The sequence below is a fragment of the Rhinolophus sinicus genome, chromosome 1, assembly GCF_057876585.1.
Source record: "Rhinolophus sinicus isolate RSI-liver-muscle chromosome 1, RSI-T2T, whole genome shotgun sequence".
Taxonomy (NCBI): Eukaryota; Metazoa; Chordata; class Mammalia; order Chiroptera; family Rhinolophidae; genus Rhinolophus; species Rhinolophus sinicus.
The window spans coordinates 19,916,181-19,935,724 of record NC_142501.1 but is presented as its reverse complement, the minus strand read 5'-3'; the positions used below and the strand labels follow the sequence as shown (position 1 = coordinate 19,935,724).

Here is a 19,544-nt window from a genome sequence, read left to right as displayed (position 1 = left end):
ACAGAGGAAAATGTCAAAGTATATGAGAAATGCTGTAAAATTATAAGCCAAAGGATTTAGCAGGTATTTGAAAATTAAGGGTTGAGAAGAGAGAGGTTTCTATACCTAAGGGACTGAGAAAATGTTGTTGGAGGTAAAAGAAGAATGGAAATCCAGAAGAGATACAGGTGTGGTGAGAAAGATGATGATTTTCATTGTAATGATTCTGTATTGTAACTCACAGTAGGTCTTTGAGGCATTAGTGTCCCAAAGGTCTTTAGAACTGATGGCAAACAGTTGAAGCTAAAAGCTGGAGAATACAATTTGGGGATCAAAGTCATAGACATAATGACGTTAGCTAGGGGAGTGAATGGAATTTTCCAGGGCAGGGTGTAGAGATCAAAGAGAAGAGGGCCAGTAGCAGTTCCTTGGAAAATCTGCATTAAGGAAACAGGAAGAAATGGGAAGAGCATGAATAGGAACAATTTGAAAAGCAGGAGGACAACTAAGGGAGGGCAGTGCAAAGGCACCAGGAATGAGCTTCCTTAAGAAGGGGTGATTCTGCTACTGATAAAGTATGAGGTGAGAATCAGTCTTTGGTTACCATGGTAACCGCCTTGCAGTCTCCACGGAGTGGTGGTTTTCAAACTTGAGCATCCATCAGATGTTCTGCAGGGCTGTTTACTACTCTGGTCACTGGGTCCACCCCCCAGGCTTTCTGAGGTGAGGCTCAATAATTTGCATGTCTATCAAGATCCCCAATGATACTGGTGTTGCTGGTCTGGGACGACGTTTTTTTAGAGGGCTGACCATGGAATAGAGTGTAATGGAAACCAAATTACAGCTGGGAGAGAATGGAACGAGGTCCTGACAAGTCAGAGGCAGTGAGGGTTCACTGATACCTTGACAAGTTTTGTGGCAGAGGAAGGGAGAAAGAGGGGATGGGATTTAGAACAGGAGCCAAGAGGAGAGAAGCAGAGGAGCCTGTGAACACATGGCCAACCACATATTCTCCATGTGTGTAAAGGGGAAGTTGTGAGTGAATACAAACTTGGAAAATCCTCGCTTCTAGAACTCGAAGAACAATTTACTAAACAATAATCTCTGGCCTGAAAAAGTCGATGCTACTTCATGTGCATAAATCACATAGGGAATATAGCCAATAATATTCTAATAACTACGTATAGTGCCAGATGGGTAATTGACTTATTGGAGGGATTACTTTGTGAGGTATATAAATGTCTAGTCACTATGTTGCTTTGTACACCTGAAACTGATAGAAAGAGGCACTGGAAGACTCTGGGGAGAAAAAAAATCTAACTATGGTGGTACGAAAATTATTCAGAATGGCCTCTTAAGATAAGTTTCATTGCTTACCACGTAGAAGTTTTGGACATCACTGTGGTGGTTTAACTTTGTGAAGCCCAGTATCTGGTGTAAATTTTAAAGTGCAGTTAGTCAAAAATTGTGTCTTTAACTCTTCCCTTCACCTCAGAACAGTCTGTTTTAGATGCTGAAGAATGTCTGTGTTTGTAGCCAGTTCTGACGTTACAAACTGAAGGGCACGTCTACAATTGTCTTGATCGTACACCAGGAACAAAACATTCATTTCCAATCGTCTCAAATTCTTATGTCATACTAAACATGCATATTTAATTTAGCTTTTAGTTTCATCTATATAAATGGTATTTCCTTTTATTAATTCATGGAAGGATCCCTGAAACCAACCTAGCTCCTTTAAGATACTAAGAGAAATGATAGGAAGTTTCTGAGCTGGAAGAGAAAAAGTATCTTTTCACAAATATTAATATCTTTATAATGCAAAGTCACCTGGCTTCCCATAAAGCATACTCATGTAGTTCAGGCATATGTATTTGGAATAAATGCTCTTTTCATTCATGTACTTGGTCTATTAAACGCTGTGTTGACTTACCTTTGGGCAGACTTAACAGGCATTATAAATTATCTATCCAATAAAGAAAGGGAACTTATTTCCTACTTTTTTTTTCCTTCACCTAATAGTAAAAATGTAGTCTGTAGAAGATGTGATTACCAAGTAACAAATCTGATTATTGTGGGTGGCTTGTAGCAGGCGTCTCATTACTACTCATCCCTTTTCCCTCCACTCCCCCAAACACACCCTGCCTGAAGTCAGCCTTTGCAATGGTTGGCAGAATGACTGCTGGACCCCACTGCATTATATATTCAGTGCAGCTGTAATCTTATAAAATGAGTATGCAAGCAGAATGACAAAATGGCTTGTATACTTCCATCTTCGTTTTTAAAAATTAATATACATAAGTGTTCCAAAGCTTAGGGACACTTCCATAAGGTAATTAGGCTGTGCCCCAATTAGTAGCCTTGAGACCTAAAAAGAATCATATTAGCTTCCAAAGATCCCTAACTTCTATTCAAGGAGAAGCTGTAAATGTAGGAGACTTGGCTCTAAGAAGAGGAAAAAGAAATCCAAGCCTGCTGGTGTCTAACTGTTACCAGTCCAGTAGGGCTTCATTTACTGCAATGTAGGGCTATGTGTGGAGTCTATTAAAAAAAGAAAAAGAAAAAGGAAAACTCATCTGTATATTCCCTCTAGGCATACCATCCCTGAAAATGTAATAATCTGTTAGAAATGTGCTATTATTATAATATTCTGGTCTAGGGAAAAGCAGGTGTCTCTGAAGTAGCCTGTTTCATTTAATTCAGCCTAATTAAGTTGTCATTAGTACAAATTCCCTTCTGAGTGGTTAGTGGCTCAAGAGAAATGCCTTTGTCTTCTGTTTCTTCAGGGTACACCTACAGCGTCCAGGTAGGGTCCCTGCACACAATAGGTAATTTATGAAGGCCTACTGGCAAGTTAGCATGTGGGTAGTGAAGTCCTTTTCATGTGGCCTTTCCGTTCATCATCACCACTGGTGAGGTTGGCAGGATCGTCTCCCCTTTCCAGCTGAGGGAACCGAGGGTCAGAGAGGTTTCAGCAGAACCTTCCCAAGGCATTCCCAAGGCATACCTCGGAGAGGCACAGCATGGTGGAGGGGACACATCTGTGCCCATTTGCTGGTGCTGTGCTCTTTCCAGCCACCAAACACCTCATCTGCCATGAACCAGCATTTATTTGGGGGAGGGGGATGGCGTGGGGGGGTCCCTGAACTTATCACATCTTTCTATAAAAGTTTTCACCTTTTAGTTCAGTTATTAATGTGACACGTTAAGACCAGAAATGCCCAAGTAGATGATCCATCTTCTCTTTATTGATTTGCCCATGTAGTCTGTAAGAGGGCTTTTGCTCAGTAAATGGCAAAACGAAGTGACAGTGTATCCGACCAGAATCAATGCTAAATCATTAAGCCAACGTTTTCTCTTTTCTTTTCCCTATCAGTGGAGACTTTATTAAGTAGTCCCCACTTCTATACTGCAGAGACAAATGAGATGCTTTCTGGTTGATTGGTTTCTCGAGCTTTACATCTCTAAGTGAATTTCAGGATTGCCTGTTATGGAAGTTTATTAGATGCAAGATGGAAGCACAGACCTTAAATCCAAATGACGATCCTAGCTCTAGAATTTCCATTGAGAATCCTCTACATAAAAGTTCATTGTCATCATCATTTTCTTCATCCTATATACCACCACTTAATTGATACCACTTAATTGTGCATTTTGTACACCCAAGGCATTGTGTGAATAACACTTGATATTCATGATCTTGTGTTGTCCCCATCACTGCCTCATGTAATGGGTATATTAGCTTAGAGAGATTTAGTCACCTGCCCAGCATCACATGCACCACTCACGAGCTGTACTGCTAAGATGTGAACTCATTTCCGGCTGGCACCAAAGTCTTTCATTCTATAGGAAAGGTTATCCCTTATGCATTGTGAAAAGGAAGACTCTCTATTAACTCAAATTTGTTTAGACCGATCTAGCCAAGCTATCATTGCTTAAGTCACCACCAATATGTAGACTCTAAAGAGCATCTGATGGACCATCATTTAGAGATGAGGATACTAAGACTCAGTGAGGATAAAAGGCTGTCCCAGGCCCCACTGACATGCAATGACAGAATCAAGAGCCTAATCTGAGTCTCATGCTTTCCAGCCGGGTGCCTTTTGCACTCTGTATTTCTTTGCATAGTAGGAGGGGATCCTCAGTGATGTCTGAGTGGCACAGTTTGGGGACAGGAGTGTGTTTGTTTGCGGAAGAGCAGCCAGTTGTCATCCAGCCACAGAGAGCCATACCCTTGTTCCCAGAGCCACGTGACTGGCAGGTGGGGGCACTATGTGGAACATCCGCCCAGCATTGGGAGCCTGGCTGGCCATAGCCAGGTCTCAAGGGGAAGATCAGACCACGGCTGTTTTAAGAGGCGTGTTAATTTCCTGTTGCTGTGGTAACATTCCTGCCGAATTAGCTGCAAAAACAACACATATTTATTATCTCACAATTCTGCAAGTCAGAAGTCAGGGGGTGGGGGCTTACCTGGTTTCTCGGCTTGGGGTCTCCCAAGGCTGAAATCAAGGTGTTGGTCAGCCTGGGCTCTTTGATGGACGCTTTGGGGGAGAATCACCTCCAGGCTTATTCAGGTTGCTGGCACAATTCAGTTCTGTGCAGTTGGAGGTCTCGGTTTCTTCCCTGGCTCATGGAAAAAGGTCTGTGTCAGCTTCCAGCTGCCCTCACGTCCTGGCTCCTGGCTCTCTTCATTTTCAAAGCCAACACTGGCCAGCTGAGTCTTTCTCACACTTTGACTCTCTCTGACCTCCCCTTCTGCCTCATCTCTCTTGTCTCCAGTTGGAGAAAGTTCTTTGCTTTTAAAGGATTCATGGGATTACATGAAATCCCCTTTACCATGTGAGATTACAGAGCTAAAAATAGGGAGAGCATCCCGGATTACTCAGGTGGACCCAATGTAATGGTAAAGTCCCCTTTACCATGTCACATAATATATTCCCAGGTTCCGGGGATTCGGGTGCACACATTGTTGTGGGGGAGGCATTCTGCCAACCAGAAGAGAACACAAACTGCTGACCACATTTGAGTACTTATTTCTGTCATTGTAACGAGCACACAGCGTGGACCAGCGTGTGTGATGGAGCCTGGGCCATCTATGCCCCGTCCTTCGCCTCCTGCTTGTGCTGTCCCCAGGAAGGCCAGTCCACATACCTCCCAACCCCAGTCACTGTGTCAGGAGTTTTCATACTAAGATGTCTTTCAAATAACTTGCTTCCACAATAGTGTTTAAAAAGCCCAGTTCCTCTGCTTTCCATCACATTTCCGTTAGCCTCCATGGTCCTCAAGAAGTTGATAACACTGCTGCTGCCTGGCAGTTTCTCTACAGCTTTTCATGTGCACCGTCCTTTATCATCCACCTAACAGCCCTTCAAGGTCAGTCATGTGATGAGGATGAGGAGGATGATAACCCCATGTAAAAACTCTTGAAAAATAAGGTTCAGAAATGTGAGTGAGTTGTAGCTCACACAGCAGATAAGCAGTGGAGCCAGGATTCAGACCTCCCCAGTACAAATCCCAGCGTCTTTCCCCCATGCCAAGCAGTCTTCCCTCACTTCTATGTCACTTCTTTTTGCCCCAACTCATTTCTCAATTATTTTCGTTACTCTTTTCTACTATCCTCCATCTCGCCACATTTCACGTACATTGTGGAACTACATACAGATTCGTTGCTGAGAGTTGCCATTTCATTCCCAGAGAGTATTGTGCCTGATTTTTCGCAGCTTTATTTGTTTGTATCCGTGATGAGTACTGGCTCCAGCAGGATTTGATTCCTAGTCGTTGCCTAGTCGAGCCCAGGTTCTGTGAGAATGTGAATTTGCAAAGTGTAATCCGATTAGTGTTGCAGACTGGAGATGTGTGGGAGGTAAAAACTCTATTATGAAAAACCTCTGAGCCAGTGTCCTCTTTTTTTTTTTTTTTTTTTTTATTGAGGCAAAATTTTTATGTGACATATTAGTTTCAGGTGTACAACAACATTATAACTTGGTATTTGTACACACTGCAACGTTATCAGCACCATAAGTCTAGTTACCATCCATCCGTATACAATGTCCTCTTTCTTGAACGAGTTTTAAGGCAATCAAATGAAGTAAAGCTGAGAGCCATGAGGGAAGCCACCAGCTTAACTTAGGCAGCTTAACCTAATTTGTGAGTTCGTTTAAGGACTAAACCATTGAACTTGGAAAATTGATAGATGCTGGTGAAGCACAATTGACTTTGAATTGAAAAGAAAAAAGACAGAAATGTTAAGAGGCAAGCATATTGCTCAAATTGTTATTTTTTGGGGGAAAAAAGAGATGGTAATAATAGTGCTTACTGTACACCAGATGCTGTCCTAGAGACTTTATGTGCATACCGATCAGTTAGTCGTCACAACCCTGGGACTTGAGTATCATTATCATGCCCATTTTACAGAGAAAGAAATTGAGGCACAGCAAAGATAAATAACTTGCCCAAGGTCACACTGCTAATATTTACAGAGCCAGGATTTGAATCTAGGCACTCAGCCCCCCGTTCTCACTGTCATACTGCCTCTCTAAGGCTCGTCATCTCACTGTATTTTAAGCGAGGGAGGAGACAACCAGGAGAATGAAGAATGGAGGAGATAGGAACTTTTTGCCCTCCTTGGGGCTTTGGGCTCTCCCAATCTACTATTCTTCTCCGCCTACATTATCCTGGGTAGAATCTTTACTACTATGTGCATATGTGTTGGGGACGGGTCCCTCTTTGAGAGGAGGGGCCAAGCAAAGCTGAGAGGTTCTTTCCAGTTTGAACTTACAGGGTTTCTGAAAAATGAATGGCCACCACCAGGCCGAGTGGGGGTCCTGGTGAGGCTGGAACAATGCTGAGAATAAAAGAGGTGGTAAAAGAACAGTTTGCCACCAAATTTTTCATTTTCAAGTTGATTGGTAGTATAGAAAATAATTCCTTCATCTGGGAGTTTCATTGAAAAGGATAAATTGCCATGTAAATATGTTTTTTAATTGGAAAAAGTAAAACATGCCCAGATTGCATGTGTTTTCAGTTAATGGACTTAGAAGTCATTTAGTATTTTCTTCTCCAGAGGGAGCTGTCCCTTCTGTAGCCCTTAGGTGAAAATTTCCATCATCACCTATTTGATGGGGTGATCCCTAAAATCAAGAGTCCAAAATCTGTATTCTGGTTCTGGTTTTATTCACTGGCTGGGTAATTTGGGCTAAATAATCATACCCTCCCCACCATGGGGTGTCTTGTGATGTGTAAAATGGGTATGGTACCTGTTCAGTCTATCTCGCAGAGATGTTATTTGACATGTGCTTTTGGAAAAAACAAAACAAAACAAAAAACAACAATTTTTCCCCGTGGTATAGATACCTGAGATAGCACAATTATTTAAAACTCTGCTGTGATTTTTGCTCCTGCCAGTGGCTGTGAGTGATTGAAAATTGGTCACTTAAAAGCTAGATCTCTTCCCTAGTAGATGTCAGAGCAGATGGGAGGTAGTCAGGGGAAAATGGTGGCTTGAAAACCACTTTCAGGACACTTTGGTTCTCCTTGACATCATTGTGTGCCCTGGGCAGAGTGACACAGGTGTTGCATGACGCCCCAGCACCATGACAACCATTGGGTCAGCCTGAATAGAGAGAAGTGAACAGTAACGGGCCATCTGTCTGCTGAGAGGCTGCTGAGGGGCGGCGTGAGAGGCCAGAAGCAGATCAGGAGATTGGGCTCCGTGCACAGTCAACCCACAGCATGTGCTGTCAGCTTCCCTGCACAAAGTTAACGCCAGCTAGAGCTCTTCCCGAACCGAGGGAAGATGGGGGAAGTTTCCAAGCACAAAATGAGGTTTCTAGAACCTGCAGAATGTAAGAACTTAAGATCTCTGCTGCTTTGCTTAAGGGACTGTCAACTTCCTCTCCAGAGCCTTCCAGCCTTGTGAGGACTCCTTGCTCATTTATTGGCATAACTCATGGCTGTTACCTCATGAACAGTAACATTGAGGCCTCTTGGTGAAATCAAAAAACACTAGAGTTGTGGCTCTCTTCTTTTGGTCTGTAAAATGGGGGGTGTGGGATATCATGAATGCAGTATCAGGAGCATGTGGTGTCATCATTATGGCTCTGCAGAGACTTCTCACCTGTGTTTCGGGGCAATGCTGACATGCTGTCCCCTTTGGTCTTGCCTTTCATGTACCACAGGATCGATAAACAAATAAGCAGGTTTCGGAGATGGTTACCTAAGAAGCCAATGAGGCTGGACAAGGAGACACTGCCAGACCTGGAGGAGAATGACTGCTACACTGCCCCTTTCAGCCAGCAAAGGATCCATCAGTGAGTGTTTCCTGTGAAAGCCCTTGTCTTACTAAGGACGTGCAGTTGTGCTAGAGCCTTCCCCTGCACGCCTTTGATTCCTTGACACGGGGAAGGAACGGCGTAGCGCCATTCTCCCCTGTGAGTCCTGGGAATGTTCATGGCCCTTTTATTTTACTCCGGGAAAGCAAACTGCTCTAACAAACAATCCCCACGTCTCAGCGGCTTAACACAATAGAACACGCATTCGTATGTGTGTTGGGTGAACCACCTCTGCATGGTGGTTCAGAGACCCAGGCCCCTTCTGCCTTGTGGCTCTCTCTGCCAATCCGCGGTGCTCAGAGCCCCCTGCAGGCTCTTCTGCACCTCTCCAGCCAAGAGGAAAGCTGATCTACACCTTCTCCTATTGAAAAGAGGAGCTGTTGGTTTGTTTCTTTTACATTTTAGTTTGCTTCTCAGTTCTCCTTTCCTTAGCAACGTACCAAGTTGCCCCAGGAAAAGCCACATCACCTAGCAGTGGGCTTCCTGGCTGATCTATCAGACAGTCTCTGAATTGTCACAAAAGTAAATTGTCATTTTTGACAAGAGGTCGGGGGTGGGGGTAGGGAGTTGGCTAAGTAATTGAGCCTTTGGGGACTTGCAAAAGTTATAGAGAATTGACTCTGAAGCTTCTGAGATGACAAGAAATCATGACCAGATGGCAGGGTCAGTGGTAGGAGAGGAGAGCATGCCAAAGGCAGGAAACAACGAGGCAAAAACAGCCTCTTAAAGTGAAGATGAACCAGGTTGGCCCAGCCTCACTCTCAGCCAGACTTCCGGAATTCCTGGCTCTCCCTGTTTTCAGCCTTAGAGACAGCCTCAGTAAAAATGGCTCACCTGAGGGGAGGAAAGGAGTGACATTCTTGCTTTAGAACAAAGTGATTAAAAACAACAAAAAAATAGATTGCTAACTTTGAGAAAAAATAAACCAAATGGCAGTTGCCAAGTTTCAGGGAGTGTAAATTGGGGCACGTGTTAGCAACAGAAAATCAGTTAAAGACTGTGGACTTCTAGAGCCAAAGGAGGGAAGAACAATCAAAAATAGATGGTCTGCATCAAAATGTATAATGTGTGATGCAAGGGAAGCAACTCAGTAAGCCTCTGAAATAGCCAAACCCTGAGTCCCCACAGGTCAGATTGATGCCAACCCAACCACATTATGTGAACATTTAAAGGGGTCGTTGAAGAAGACGTGAAACTCCCAGCCCAGCTTCAACATCCTAGCTAAATCTTCCATGGGAAATAAGAACTAAAAGGGACTTCCTGTTAACTCAGAAATGAGGCCTTATGGGTGTTTTCTTAAGAGAAAAAGACAGATGAGAGCTGACATGTTCCTGTTCTTAAACCCTTGCCATGCCTATGTCGTTCATCTTGAAGTTTCTTACATGAGTGATTATTTGGCTTTCAGTTCTTCTGGAATAGACTCTGATTTACGTGTCGATTTTCCCTTTGCTTCTCCTGTGCCTGAGAGAGTGCTGGAGAGTCTCCTAGCACAGTGCAGGGTAGATGGATGGATGGATGGATGGATGGATGGATGGATGGATGGATGGAGAGTTCAATGAAGTACATGGTGTATGTTCTGGTTTTTGTTTTACTTCAAAGACATATAGGTAAATGGAAGAGGAATGGGATGGATGGATAGTTGGATGGATAAAGAAATCAATAAAGTATATGGTATGTGCCCTGGGGTTTTGTTTTGCTTAAAAGGAAAAAAGATAAATGGACTAGGAACTGGATAAATGGATAGTTAGATAGATGGATGGAGGAATCAATGAAATATAAGGTATGCACCTGGAGTTTTGTTTTTACTTCAAAGGATAGAGGTAAATGGAAGAGGAAGGTTTCCCAGTCCTCATCTACAGGCTCGTTTTCTTTCCTGGTGTTCTTGCTTTAGAACAAAGTTTCTCAGCAGGGTTCTCAAAGTCAGAGCATCTGGGAACCCATCAGGATCTCTAGGGATTAGAACCAAGACTCATATCTTTACAAGTGTTTTAAAATATGTGATAAGTGAAGATGCCTGTGGGATATGAGTACTCAGTTGTCTCACATACACGAGAAGCCTTTTTTGACAGGTTTGAGTATTCACTGAACAATTGATTCATTCAATTTGATGTCTACGAATTAGGTGTCTACTTCTTGTCAGGCACTGTTTGGTTACAGAGGATATAAAGGTAAATTATCCACAGTCTTGACCCTTGACATAGTAGAAAGAAGAACGTTTCAAATAATTGTAAACAGTATGATGGGTGTGACCTGAAAAAGGGAGTGCTCCGTGCTTCAGATTTGGTGGGAGTTTGGTAAGAGACGAGGGTTGGTCACAAGCAGAAAATGCTTGAGATGGGTCTTAAAGGATAATGCTTGTCCAGGTAGGTAAGGGGGCAAACGTAGTTCAAGAAGAGAGAATAATATATGTATAAAAGAACATGGCGTGAAACAGAATGGAGTGTTTGAAAAACTACAAGTAATTTTCTGTGAGTCGGTATAGAGTGTGAGAAAACCTGCCGTTAATGTTTGAAAAAAGAGAGTAGTTTTTGGAAGATGAGCTTTCAAGACAGGAGAACTAAGGAGGAAAATGCAGAGGGACAGCTGGAATGAAGCCGACCCAAGAACCAGACCTTAGTGGGAACAAGAGGGTAGTGTGGGCACTTCTGTCATGCGATTGGAAGAGGAAAAATTAAACAAGATCTTGAATGTCATGGGAAGTGGTGATTTCTTCCTTTCGAAAATTGTCAAGCCACTCAGACAACATCCCTTTAATGAATGTGTAAAATTAAGACTTGAAGAACGCTGGTTGTCAAGTTGGAAACAATTGTTTGATGCAAGCAGAAAAAAATTTCCCTAAGGATGCTTTGAGAGTGATGTTAATGGCTTTAAAGTAATCAGAAGTAGTTGGTTAATTAGCTCTGGGGGTTATAACCTGATCTGCTGGTTTTCCTAATGCAATCCCAGACCCCATGTGACTTCTTGGTTTTGCTGTGTGTTTGATACTGTATTTATCTAAGAATAAAAGAGAATGATGTGGTGTGTGTGTGTGTGTGTGTGTGTGTGTGTGTGTGTGTGTATGTAGTAGAAAGAAAAGAGAATTGGAAGTTTAAATAGTGATCAAAGTGGGAAAGAGCCTTAAAAATATTTTGCTCTCAGGATAAATCCCAGACTCCTAAGTTAGCTCACTCGCTCCTGCTTCCATTCCCCAGTTGTGTGATTTGGGTTCACTGAGCTGCTTTGATCTCCTTAACTCACTGTGCCCTCTTGTGTCTTATGTACACGTGTTCTCCCCTCGCCTGGAGTACCCTTTCCTTTGGGCTCCCGTATTTCAGCTTTTATCAGAGACATTTCCTTCAGATATCCTTCTAAGATTTCCAACCTCCACCCCAATTCTGGGTAAGCTGCACTCTTTTATGTCTTTTTAAAAATTTATTGGGGTGACATTGGTTAATAAAATTATATAGACTTCAAGTGTACAATTCTGTAATACATCATCTATATGTCACATTGTGTGTTTACCACCCAGAGTCAGTTCTTCCATCACCATGTATTTGACCCCCTTTACCCTCTTCTACCACCCACCTCCCCACTTCCCCTCTGGTAACCACTAAACTGTTGTCTGTGTCTATGAGTTTTTGCTTATTTGTCTTGTTCATTTGTTGCTTTCAGTTTTATATCCCACATATGAGTGAAATCATATGGTTCTCAACTTTTTCTGTCTGACATGTTTCGCTTAGCATGATACTTTCAAGATCCATCCATGTCGTTGCAAATGGCAGAATTTCATCTTATGGCTGAGTAATGTTCCATTGTATATATGTACCACATCTTCTTTATCCAATCATCTATCAAAAGCCACTTTGGTTGTTTCTATGTCTTGGCCACCATGAATAATGCTGGTAATATTTTTTCCTATCATAGCTCTTAATTAATAGTGCCATCCATTTTAATTGCTTTCTCCTGGACCATAAGCTTCTTGAAAGACTATGTTTGGATCATCATTTTTGAATCCCATCATTGGTGCTTACTAACGATTTGTTAAATGAGAAAATGAATGGATAAAAGGAAAATAGGAGAATCAAGTGTATAAGAATAAAGATGATGTGAAGTTAGCTTACCGCACACTCATCTCAAACTATGAGTAAATTCAAGACATTTTCTCCTCAGTTGTGGTCACCTCCATTGTCCCTTACAGTAAACGGCACTGATATTTTTACAGTTACTGAAACCACAGTCTGGAAGCTATGATAGACACCTCCCTCCCCTTCCACTCCCCACATCTGATACATCTCCAAGGGCTGAAGATTTTACATCCTATGTGTCTCTTTAATCCAACAACTGCTCTCTCTCTTTACCACCATTATCTCACTTCTGAAACCTGGAAACATGTCTCCCTGGTTCTATTCTCACCTACCTCCAATCCATTCTCACAAATGCATACAGAATGATGTTTTCAAAATGTACAACTAATCATGTCACCTCACCCTGTTTAAAAACCTTAGAATAAATATCAAAATTATTGAGATGACGTACAAGCACAAGGCTTCGGGTGGCCTGACCACACTGCCAACTGCTCTGCAGCCTTAACTGCCTTCCCTGCTTTCCACTCCTCCCTTCTATGATCCAGGAATATACAACTTCTCTCAGTTTTTTGGGTGCACTCTGCCTCAGGGCTTCGGCACATGCATTTTTTTGCTTCTGGGATTCTCTTCCCATTCCTGTTCCCTTTACTTTGTTTGCTTTTATTATCCTTCAAAATTCAGTTCCAAAGACTCTTCCCAGGGGAACCCTCCTCCCATTCTTCCAGAGACAAGGTCTTCTTGCTAAATACTCTTTTAGCCGCATGTTTCTTATGTAACATTTTTCACATTTGAAGTTTTATAATTATTTAGGTATTATATGATTAATGCCTCACTCTCCAGCTAAACTGTGAACTCCATGGGATCATAGGCCATATCTGATTTTGCTCACAATTGTATCTCCAATACTTAACACAATGCCTAGCATGCAATAGATGCTCAATACTTGTCTATTAAATGAATGGAGTAAGGATAAAAGTAAAGAAGACAACATCGAGGAATCTAATCATAAATCTTTATACTTTGAGTTACATTATAGAAAAAGATTAAGTTGAGAATAGATTGAAAAGCAGACAGCTTAGTGCACTATCTGAACAGATAACTATGTTTGAGAGGCAGTAGAAGCAAACCTGCAGGTATATATCTCTATAAATCAGCATAGGATGTCATTGGTCATTTTACATGGTATCACCAAAGATGGGCTTACAGCTGGGATAACTCTTGCTAGGTGCCAGACATTACTTTAGGAAGTTTAATCCTCAGAACGCTGTGAGAGAGGAGCTATTACCATCACCGTTTTACAGAGGAGCAAAGTGACGCACAAAGGGATTAAGGAACCTGCAGTACATCCACCTGCCGGAACCACCCTGAGACATCAGTGCTTTAACACTGTAGGTGTTTATTTGTGATTTACCTCACTGTCTAGTGTGACTCACCACGGGGAAGGAGGCGCAATGCCTCTACTCCATGTAACTGTTCAGGTATCCAGGCTACTTCTATCTAGTAACTCCGCCACCCCCTAGATCCCTTGTATCTGGTTGACAGATAGGAGAAGAGATATGAGTCATTTTGTACGATGTTTTATGGGACAGGCTTAGAAATGGTGTATACTACTTTTACTCACATTTCTTGGGCCAGACCTTAGTCATGTATTACCCCTAACTCGAGAGATGCTAGGATAGTCTCAGTGATGGAACAGGGATTCAAATTCAGACAGAGGCTCAGATCCCACACTCAAGCATTACACTCTCCTGGAGGATTTCCCAACCTGAGCAGCATTGACATTTGGGGCTGAATAAGTTTTTGCTGGGGCAAGTGTCTTCTAGATTGTAGGATGGTTAGTAGCTCCCCTGGCCTCTATCCATTACATGCTAGTGGCAGTTTCCTCCCAGCCTAGTTGCGAAAATCAAAAATGTCTCTAGACATTGCCAAATTTTCCCTGGTGGCAGTGGGGGGGGGGGGGGGGTGCAAAATCACCCCCCTCTTCCTCCTTGAGAACCATTGTTCTACTGTCTTTTATCACCTGCCACCTTCCAGGCAGGGCCACCTGCTCTCTGAGATAAGTTAAATTCTAGTCAAATCTCATGACTATGACAGACAAGTCCATTTAAAAATTAATTTATTTCTCTTCACTTTCTTGCCTGTGAATGTTGGCCTGTTTAAGTATCACTGTCCTTAATTCTTAAAATAGCATTAGCAGTAGCACCCTTGAGACAATTACTTTCTAAAGTCAGTACTCATAATAAAGGTTTTATGCTGGTAGAGAAAAGGAAACATGGAAGAGAGTCATGTCGCTTTCTATAATAAACACAGTATATTCTTTCAAGAAATGGAGTAATTCTGAATTGCCTTTCAGAAGAATGTTTGTGTTAGATACAGACAGAAAAATATTCCTTTCTGTATTTTTTTTGTTTTTATCATTACTGTTATTTTATTTTTAGAAAATCCATAAAAGGCGAGGTAAAATTAAATGTTGATCACTTCCTAACAGAAGAATCTGAGATGTATGTTTGTTGTGGGTACATATGTTTAAAGAGGTATTCATTCATTCACATATTCCATGCCTGTGGTTTTTCTGGGTGCTTGGGAATCAACAGTGAACAAACAGGGAAAGATGCTTGCCTTCCCGGAGCTTACATTTTAGCTGGGGTCACTGGCAATAAATTATAAACCTGTGGTTCTCAATCCACGGTGATTTGGCAATTCTGAAAACCGTTTTTGGTCGTCACAACTTGGGGTGAGCAGTGCTACTGGTATCCAGAGGGAGGAGGGCAGGGAGGCTACTAAACATCCTACCCTGCATGGGCAGCCCCCTCCCCCGCCCACAACAAAGAATTATCCAGCTCTGAATGTGGAAACATTCTTTTTTTTTTTTTTTTTAAGATTTTATGGGGGAAGGGGAATAGGACTTTATTGGGGAACAGTGTGTACTTCCAGGCCTTTTTTCCAAGTCAAGTTGTTGTCCTTTCAGTCTTAGGTGTGGAGGGTGCAGCTCAGCTTCAAGTTATTGTCCTTTCAGTCTTAGTTGTGGAGGGTGCAGCTCAGCTCCAGATCCAGTTGCCATTGCTGGTTGCAGGGGGTGCAGCCCACCATCCCTTATGGAATTCGAACCAGCAACCTTGTGGTTGAGAGGAAATATGGTCAATAATACTGTAATAACTATGTATGATGTCAGGTGAGTACTAGACTTACCAGGGGGATCACTTCGTAAGTTATATAAATGTCTAATCACTATGTTGTACCCCTGAAACTAGTATAATATTGTACGTCAACTGTAATTGAAAAATAAAAAATTAGTTTAAAAAAAAAGAAGAGAGAGAGAGAGACCAGAGAGCTAGCTCCCTCTCTTTCAGCCATGCGAGGACACAGTGAGAAGTGGGCAACCTAGAAGAAGGGCCTCAACAGAACTTGACCATACGGGCCTCCTGATCGAGACTTCCAGCCTTCTGGAAATAAATCTCTGTTGTTTCTAAGCCACCCAGTCTCTGGTAATTTATGGTAATTTGTTATAGCAGCCCAAACTAAAACATGATTGCCATTTCACATTTATCTATCAGTAAAACATATGCATATTTGTTTTCTAAATGCTCTCAACATAGATATCTGAAGTGACATAGGGAAACAGTCTGATGCATCTTGCCTGTGCCTTTTATTGTATTTTATTTTCAGGGTGTGGAGGGTTTTTGTTGCTGGGGTGGTTCTTTTATTTGTTTGGTTTTTGGTTGCTTTCACTGATATGAAATCTTTAGAGAGTTCTTTAGGCAGAGATACCGAGATTGATTTAGGTAGGAGAATGTTCTGCTAGTGCCGCTGTGACTCACAGGCATCTCCGACGCCGGTTTTAGTGCAGCCACTTCCTTACCATTAGCATCCTCAGTTTGCCGGGAATTCGTATGGATCTACAGAGTCAGGGGAAACATAGCTGGGTCCTAGGAAGTTTTAAATGGAGATGAAAATAAAACAAGCTCTGCAGCCTGAAATTTGTGCTTCTGAAAATGATGTGGCTCCTTTTCAGTAGGACAGAATTTAATGACTTTAGTTTAAGGGACAAAGAGGTCATCTAATCACGCGGGGAGAGCACACCTTTGGCTGTCTGGAGATCCAGTAGTTAGCTCGCTGTTTTCCCTTAGTATTTGTGGGACCCACTTTGAATAAGTCACTCAGAAATCTTTTATTGACACTTATCCATCTGTAAATAAATACAGTTTTTTAAAGTTACCAACTCATTCAACAAATTTTTACATATATGTTGTGCTAAGTTATTGTAGTGTAGTAGAGAAACATATGTTCACGTGTATTCATATGTATGTTTATATGTATTTTTTTATTTAAAAATTTAATTTGAGCATGTTAAATTTGATGGGAAAGAGGCTATTTTACTCATCAAAGTGGCACAAGGCAATGTAAAACACCTAGAGGAAAAGGGAAGATTTGCCAAATTTAGGTACAATAAAATAAGGAAGGGTTAACATAAAGGGGAAGGCAGGACTAGTCCCTCATGTGTGGTTGAATTGCAAAGCGCATTACATCATGTGGAACAATAGTGGCCAGAGGGAACCAGGGAGATCGGAGGGGAGGAAACAATTGTGCCTCTAGGTGCCCTGTGCCAGGCTCTGTGCTGTTTGTTCATCCATTGTCTCACTTGACCTTTGCAATAACCTTGCAACATAATTTCATTATCATCATTTTGCAGAAGGTAGAATCGTTGGGGTTGACATCTGCCTGATTTCAAAAGATTTTAAACCCTTGTGCCTTCCCTAATACCACAGCTGACATTTATCGAGCACTCACTAGACACCGGGCTTCTCATGAGACTAGTAGCAGTGTTATCTGCATTTAGAGATGGAGAAATCGAGCATTTAGAGATGGAGCTGGAGAAAGGGAAGTTCAGTTATCTGAGTTACACAGCTGGGAGAAGCAGGAAGCCTTTCTAAACAGTGAGATCCCATGAGCTCACGCCCATCTACTCTGCTAGCACCCTCACACTGAGACTCTCTTATTTATCATCATTACATTTGGGGATGAAAGACAATAGATTTCTCTCTTTTAAATCACCTCATTTGAATCTAAGGGAAGGGCTACTAACAACTGTAAGGCTTGGGGCAGGAGTACAAATAAAGCCTATAGACCTTATGTCTAAATGATTAAAAGTAATAAGTCACATTAACAATTAAGTACAACACAGTCTCTCCTTCTACCCTGACAAATACATCTGCATAATGATCTGGGAGTCCAAGATATTGGGGTCCTCAGAAATCCGTTCCACTGGTGGTTGTGGGGAAAATTGTCTCCCCTCCCCGCCTTTGGCCTGCCCTCTTCTCTTCCTACTCGTAGCTCATCCCACGCTGAGGGGCTTCAGACTCATGCATGTGGACACCCAATCCCATATTCAGGTGCCATCCATGCCCCCTGCAAGCAGCTTGGTTACTTGTCAGGTATAGAGGTGTCTTCAGTAGGACAGGCCTGGAGTAGAGGTCCACAAAGACCCAGAAGTGGCCTTGGGACTTTGGGGGCAGGCTCTGGCTAGCACATGCCTTTGGCTCTGCTGATACCTCACCCCGTGGGACACAGTATGGCTGGGGAAGTCCATATATGAGCCCTCTACAATCCAGGGCCTGGGCAGGGAGCATCTTATATCTAAGAGTGGCAATGGGGAGGGGACAAGAATTAAAGCTGTAGTCTTTGATTAGTACTTTATTCAAATGACCACTAATTAGGACCATGTCTTAGAAATGTCTTTATCCCTGGGAGTAAACCAATTCTTCTCATTCCCCACTTTCCTTACCCCCAACATTACACCCATACCATGAATTTTGTGTTCCCCACTCCTGATTAGTGATGTCACCACTGCGTGTTGACCAGGCTTGACGCTGCCATCTTCTTCACCGTACACCAGCAGGACCACATCCTTTTGGTCCCAGCTCCTCCCCTCTGATCTCACCAATAGCTACCTTGGTTGAAGCATCTCCTGTTGTGTCTTCTCACCTCCTCCATCTCTCCCCACTCCCAAATCTGCCCACCACACTCAAGCCGCAGGTCACTTGCAAGCCTTCTATCACTAGTCCATACAGCACCATTGTACAATTAGAAGGGGACCCTTCCTCCTGGAATTCACAGCCCACAGATGGACAAGCAGAGTATGGGCTGGATTTCCACCATTCCTTCTCTCCGTCAGCCCTGCACCTTCAGCAGTAAATAATACGCACTGCCATATGGGGTAGCATTGCTTCCTTGTGAAACAGCTTTCAAAGATGCTCTAAGGTAAAGTTTAAACTCAGCAGGACACACAGAACTGCTTTTCCAGCTCCTCCTCTTCTCCCCAGCCTCCTAGGCTGGATGGGCTGGACGCTCCTACAGCACGGCTGTGGAGGTTACCTAACTATCCCATGACAATTGTTCCTTCTTCTTAAGGTGCCCTCTCTTTCCTCTCACTATGTGAAAACTTGTTCTTCCCTCAGGAACTAGTTCAGATGTCATCATCTTTATGAAACCTCTTACATTTCATGCAGGTTGCATTAGACTTCTGGGCCCTTTGCCTTGGTAAATGCTTTGATTGTGAAATTGATTGTATTGTCCCACATTTATGTGTTTCCATGTGTACATGCTACACAAAGCACAATTCAACAACCAAAAGTAGTTAGAAGGGAGTCCCAGTCTTAACTCAAGTTTCTCAAGAGACACAAAAAGAAATCAAGTATGTGTTCCTCACCAATGGCTTATTATCATCCGTTCTTCTTTCTTCACATGCTCCCTTTCTATCCTGACAAAAAACATTCCTCCTGCACCCCAGCCTGCAGTTTTTCTTTCCTCTTCTTTTATTGTTCTTTTCCTCCCCAGCCCTCCTCAAACCTCACCCCTCTCTCCTATCACTTTATTATGTAGACTGAAATAATTTCTTCACCAGGAAAAAAAAAATTCACCCTTTTCAGGAGAGGTAATTAGGCCATCAATTATAGGATTGTCTTTGTTGGATTAGAGATGGGCCAGTCAGATGTTGCTAGATTATGCTGCAGTGACAAACAACCCTCAGATCTCAGGGGCGTACTCAAATGCTTACTTATTGCTCCATAGTAGCTGTTCATCAGCTGAGGCTCTGCTTCACATGTCTTCTTTCTTATGGGATCTTGGCTGAAGATGTAACCTGTACCTAAGACATGCATTTTTATGACAAAGG

General features: G+C 42.5%; 1 protein-coding gene across 4 annotated transcripts in view; it reads left to right on the top strand.

The window, feature by feature from the left end:
* ANO4 (anoctamin 4) overlaps positions 1-19,544 on the top strand; it is a 359,351-nt gene that overhangs the window by 233,583 nt on the left and 106,224 nt on the right. For all 4 annotated transcript variants that reach the window (XM_019732194.3, XM_019732195.3, XM_074326212.2 and 1 more), the window contains one exon: positions 8,157-8,288. In XM_019732194.3, coding sequence (XP_019587753.2) covers positions 8,157-8,288 — 132 coding nt within the window. The remainder of the gene's footprint in view (positions 1-8,156; positions 8,289-19,544) is intronic.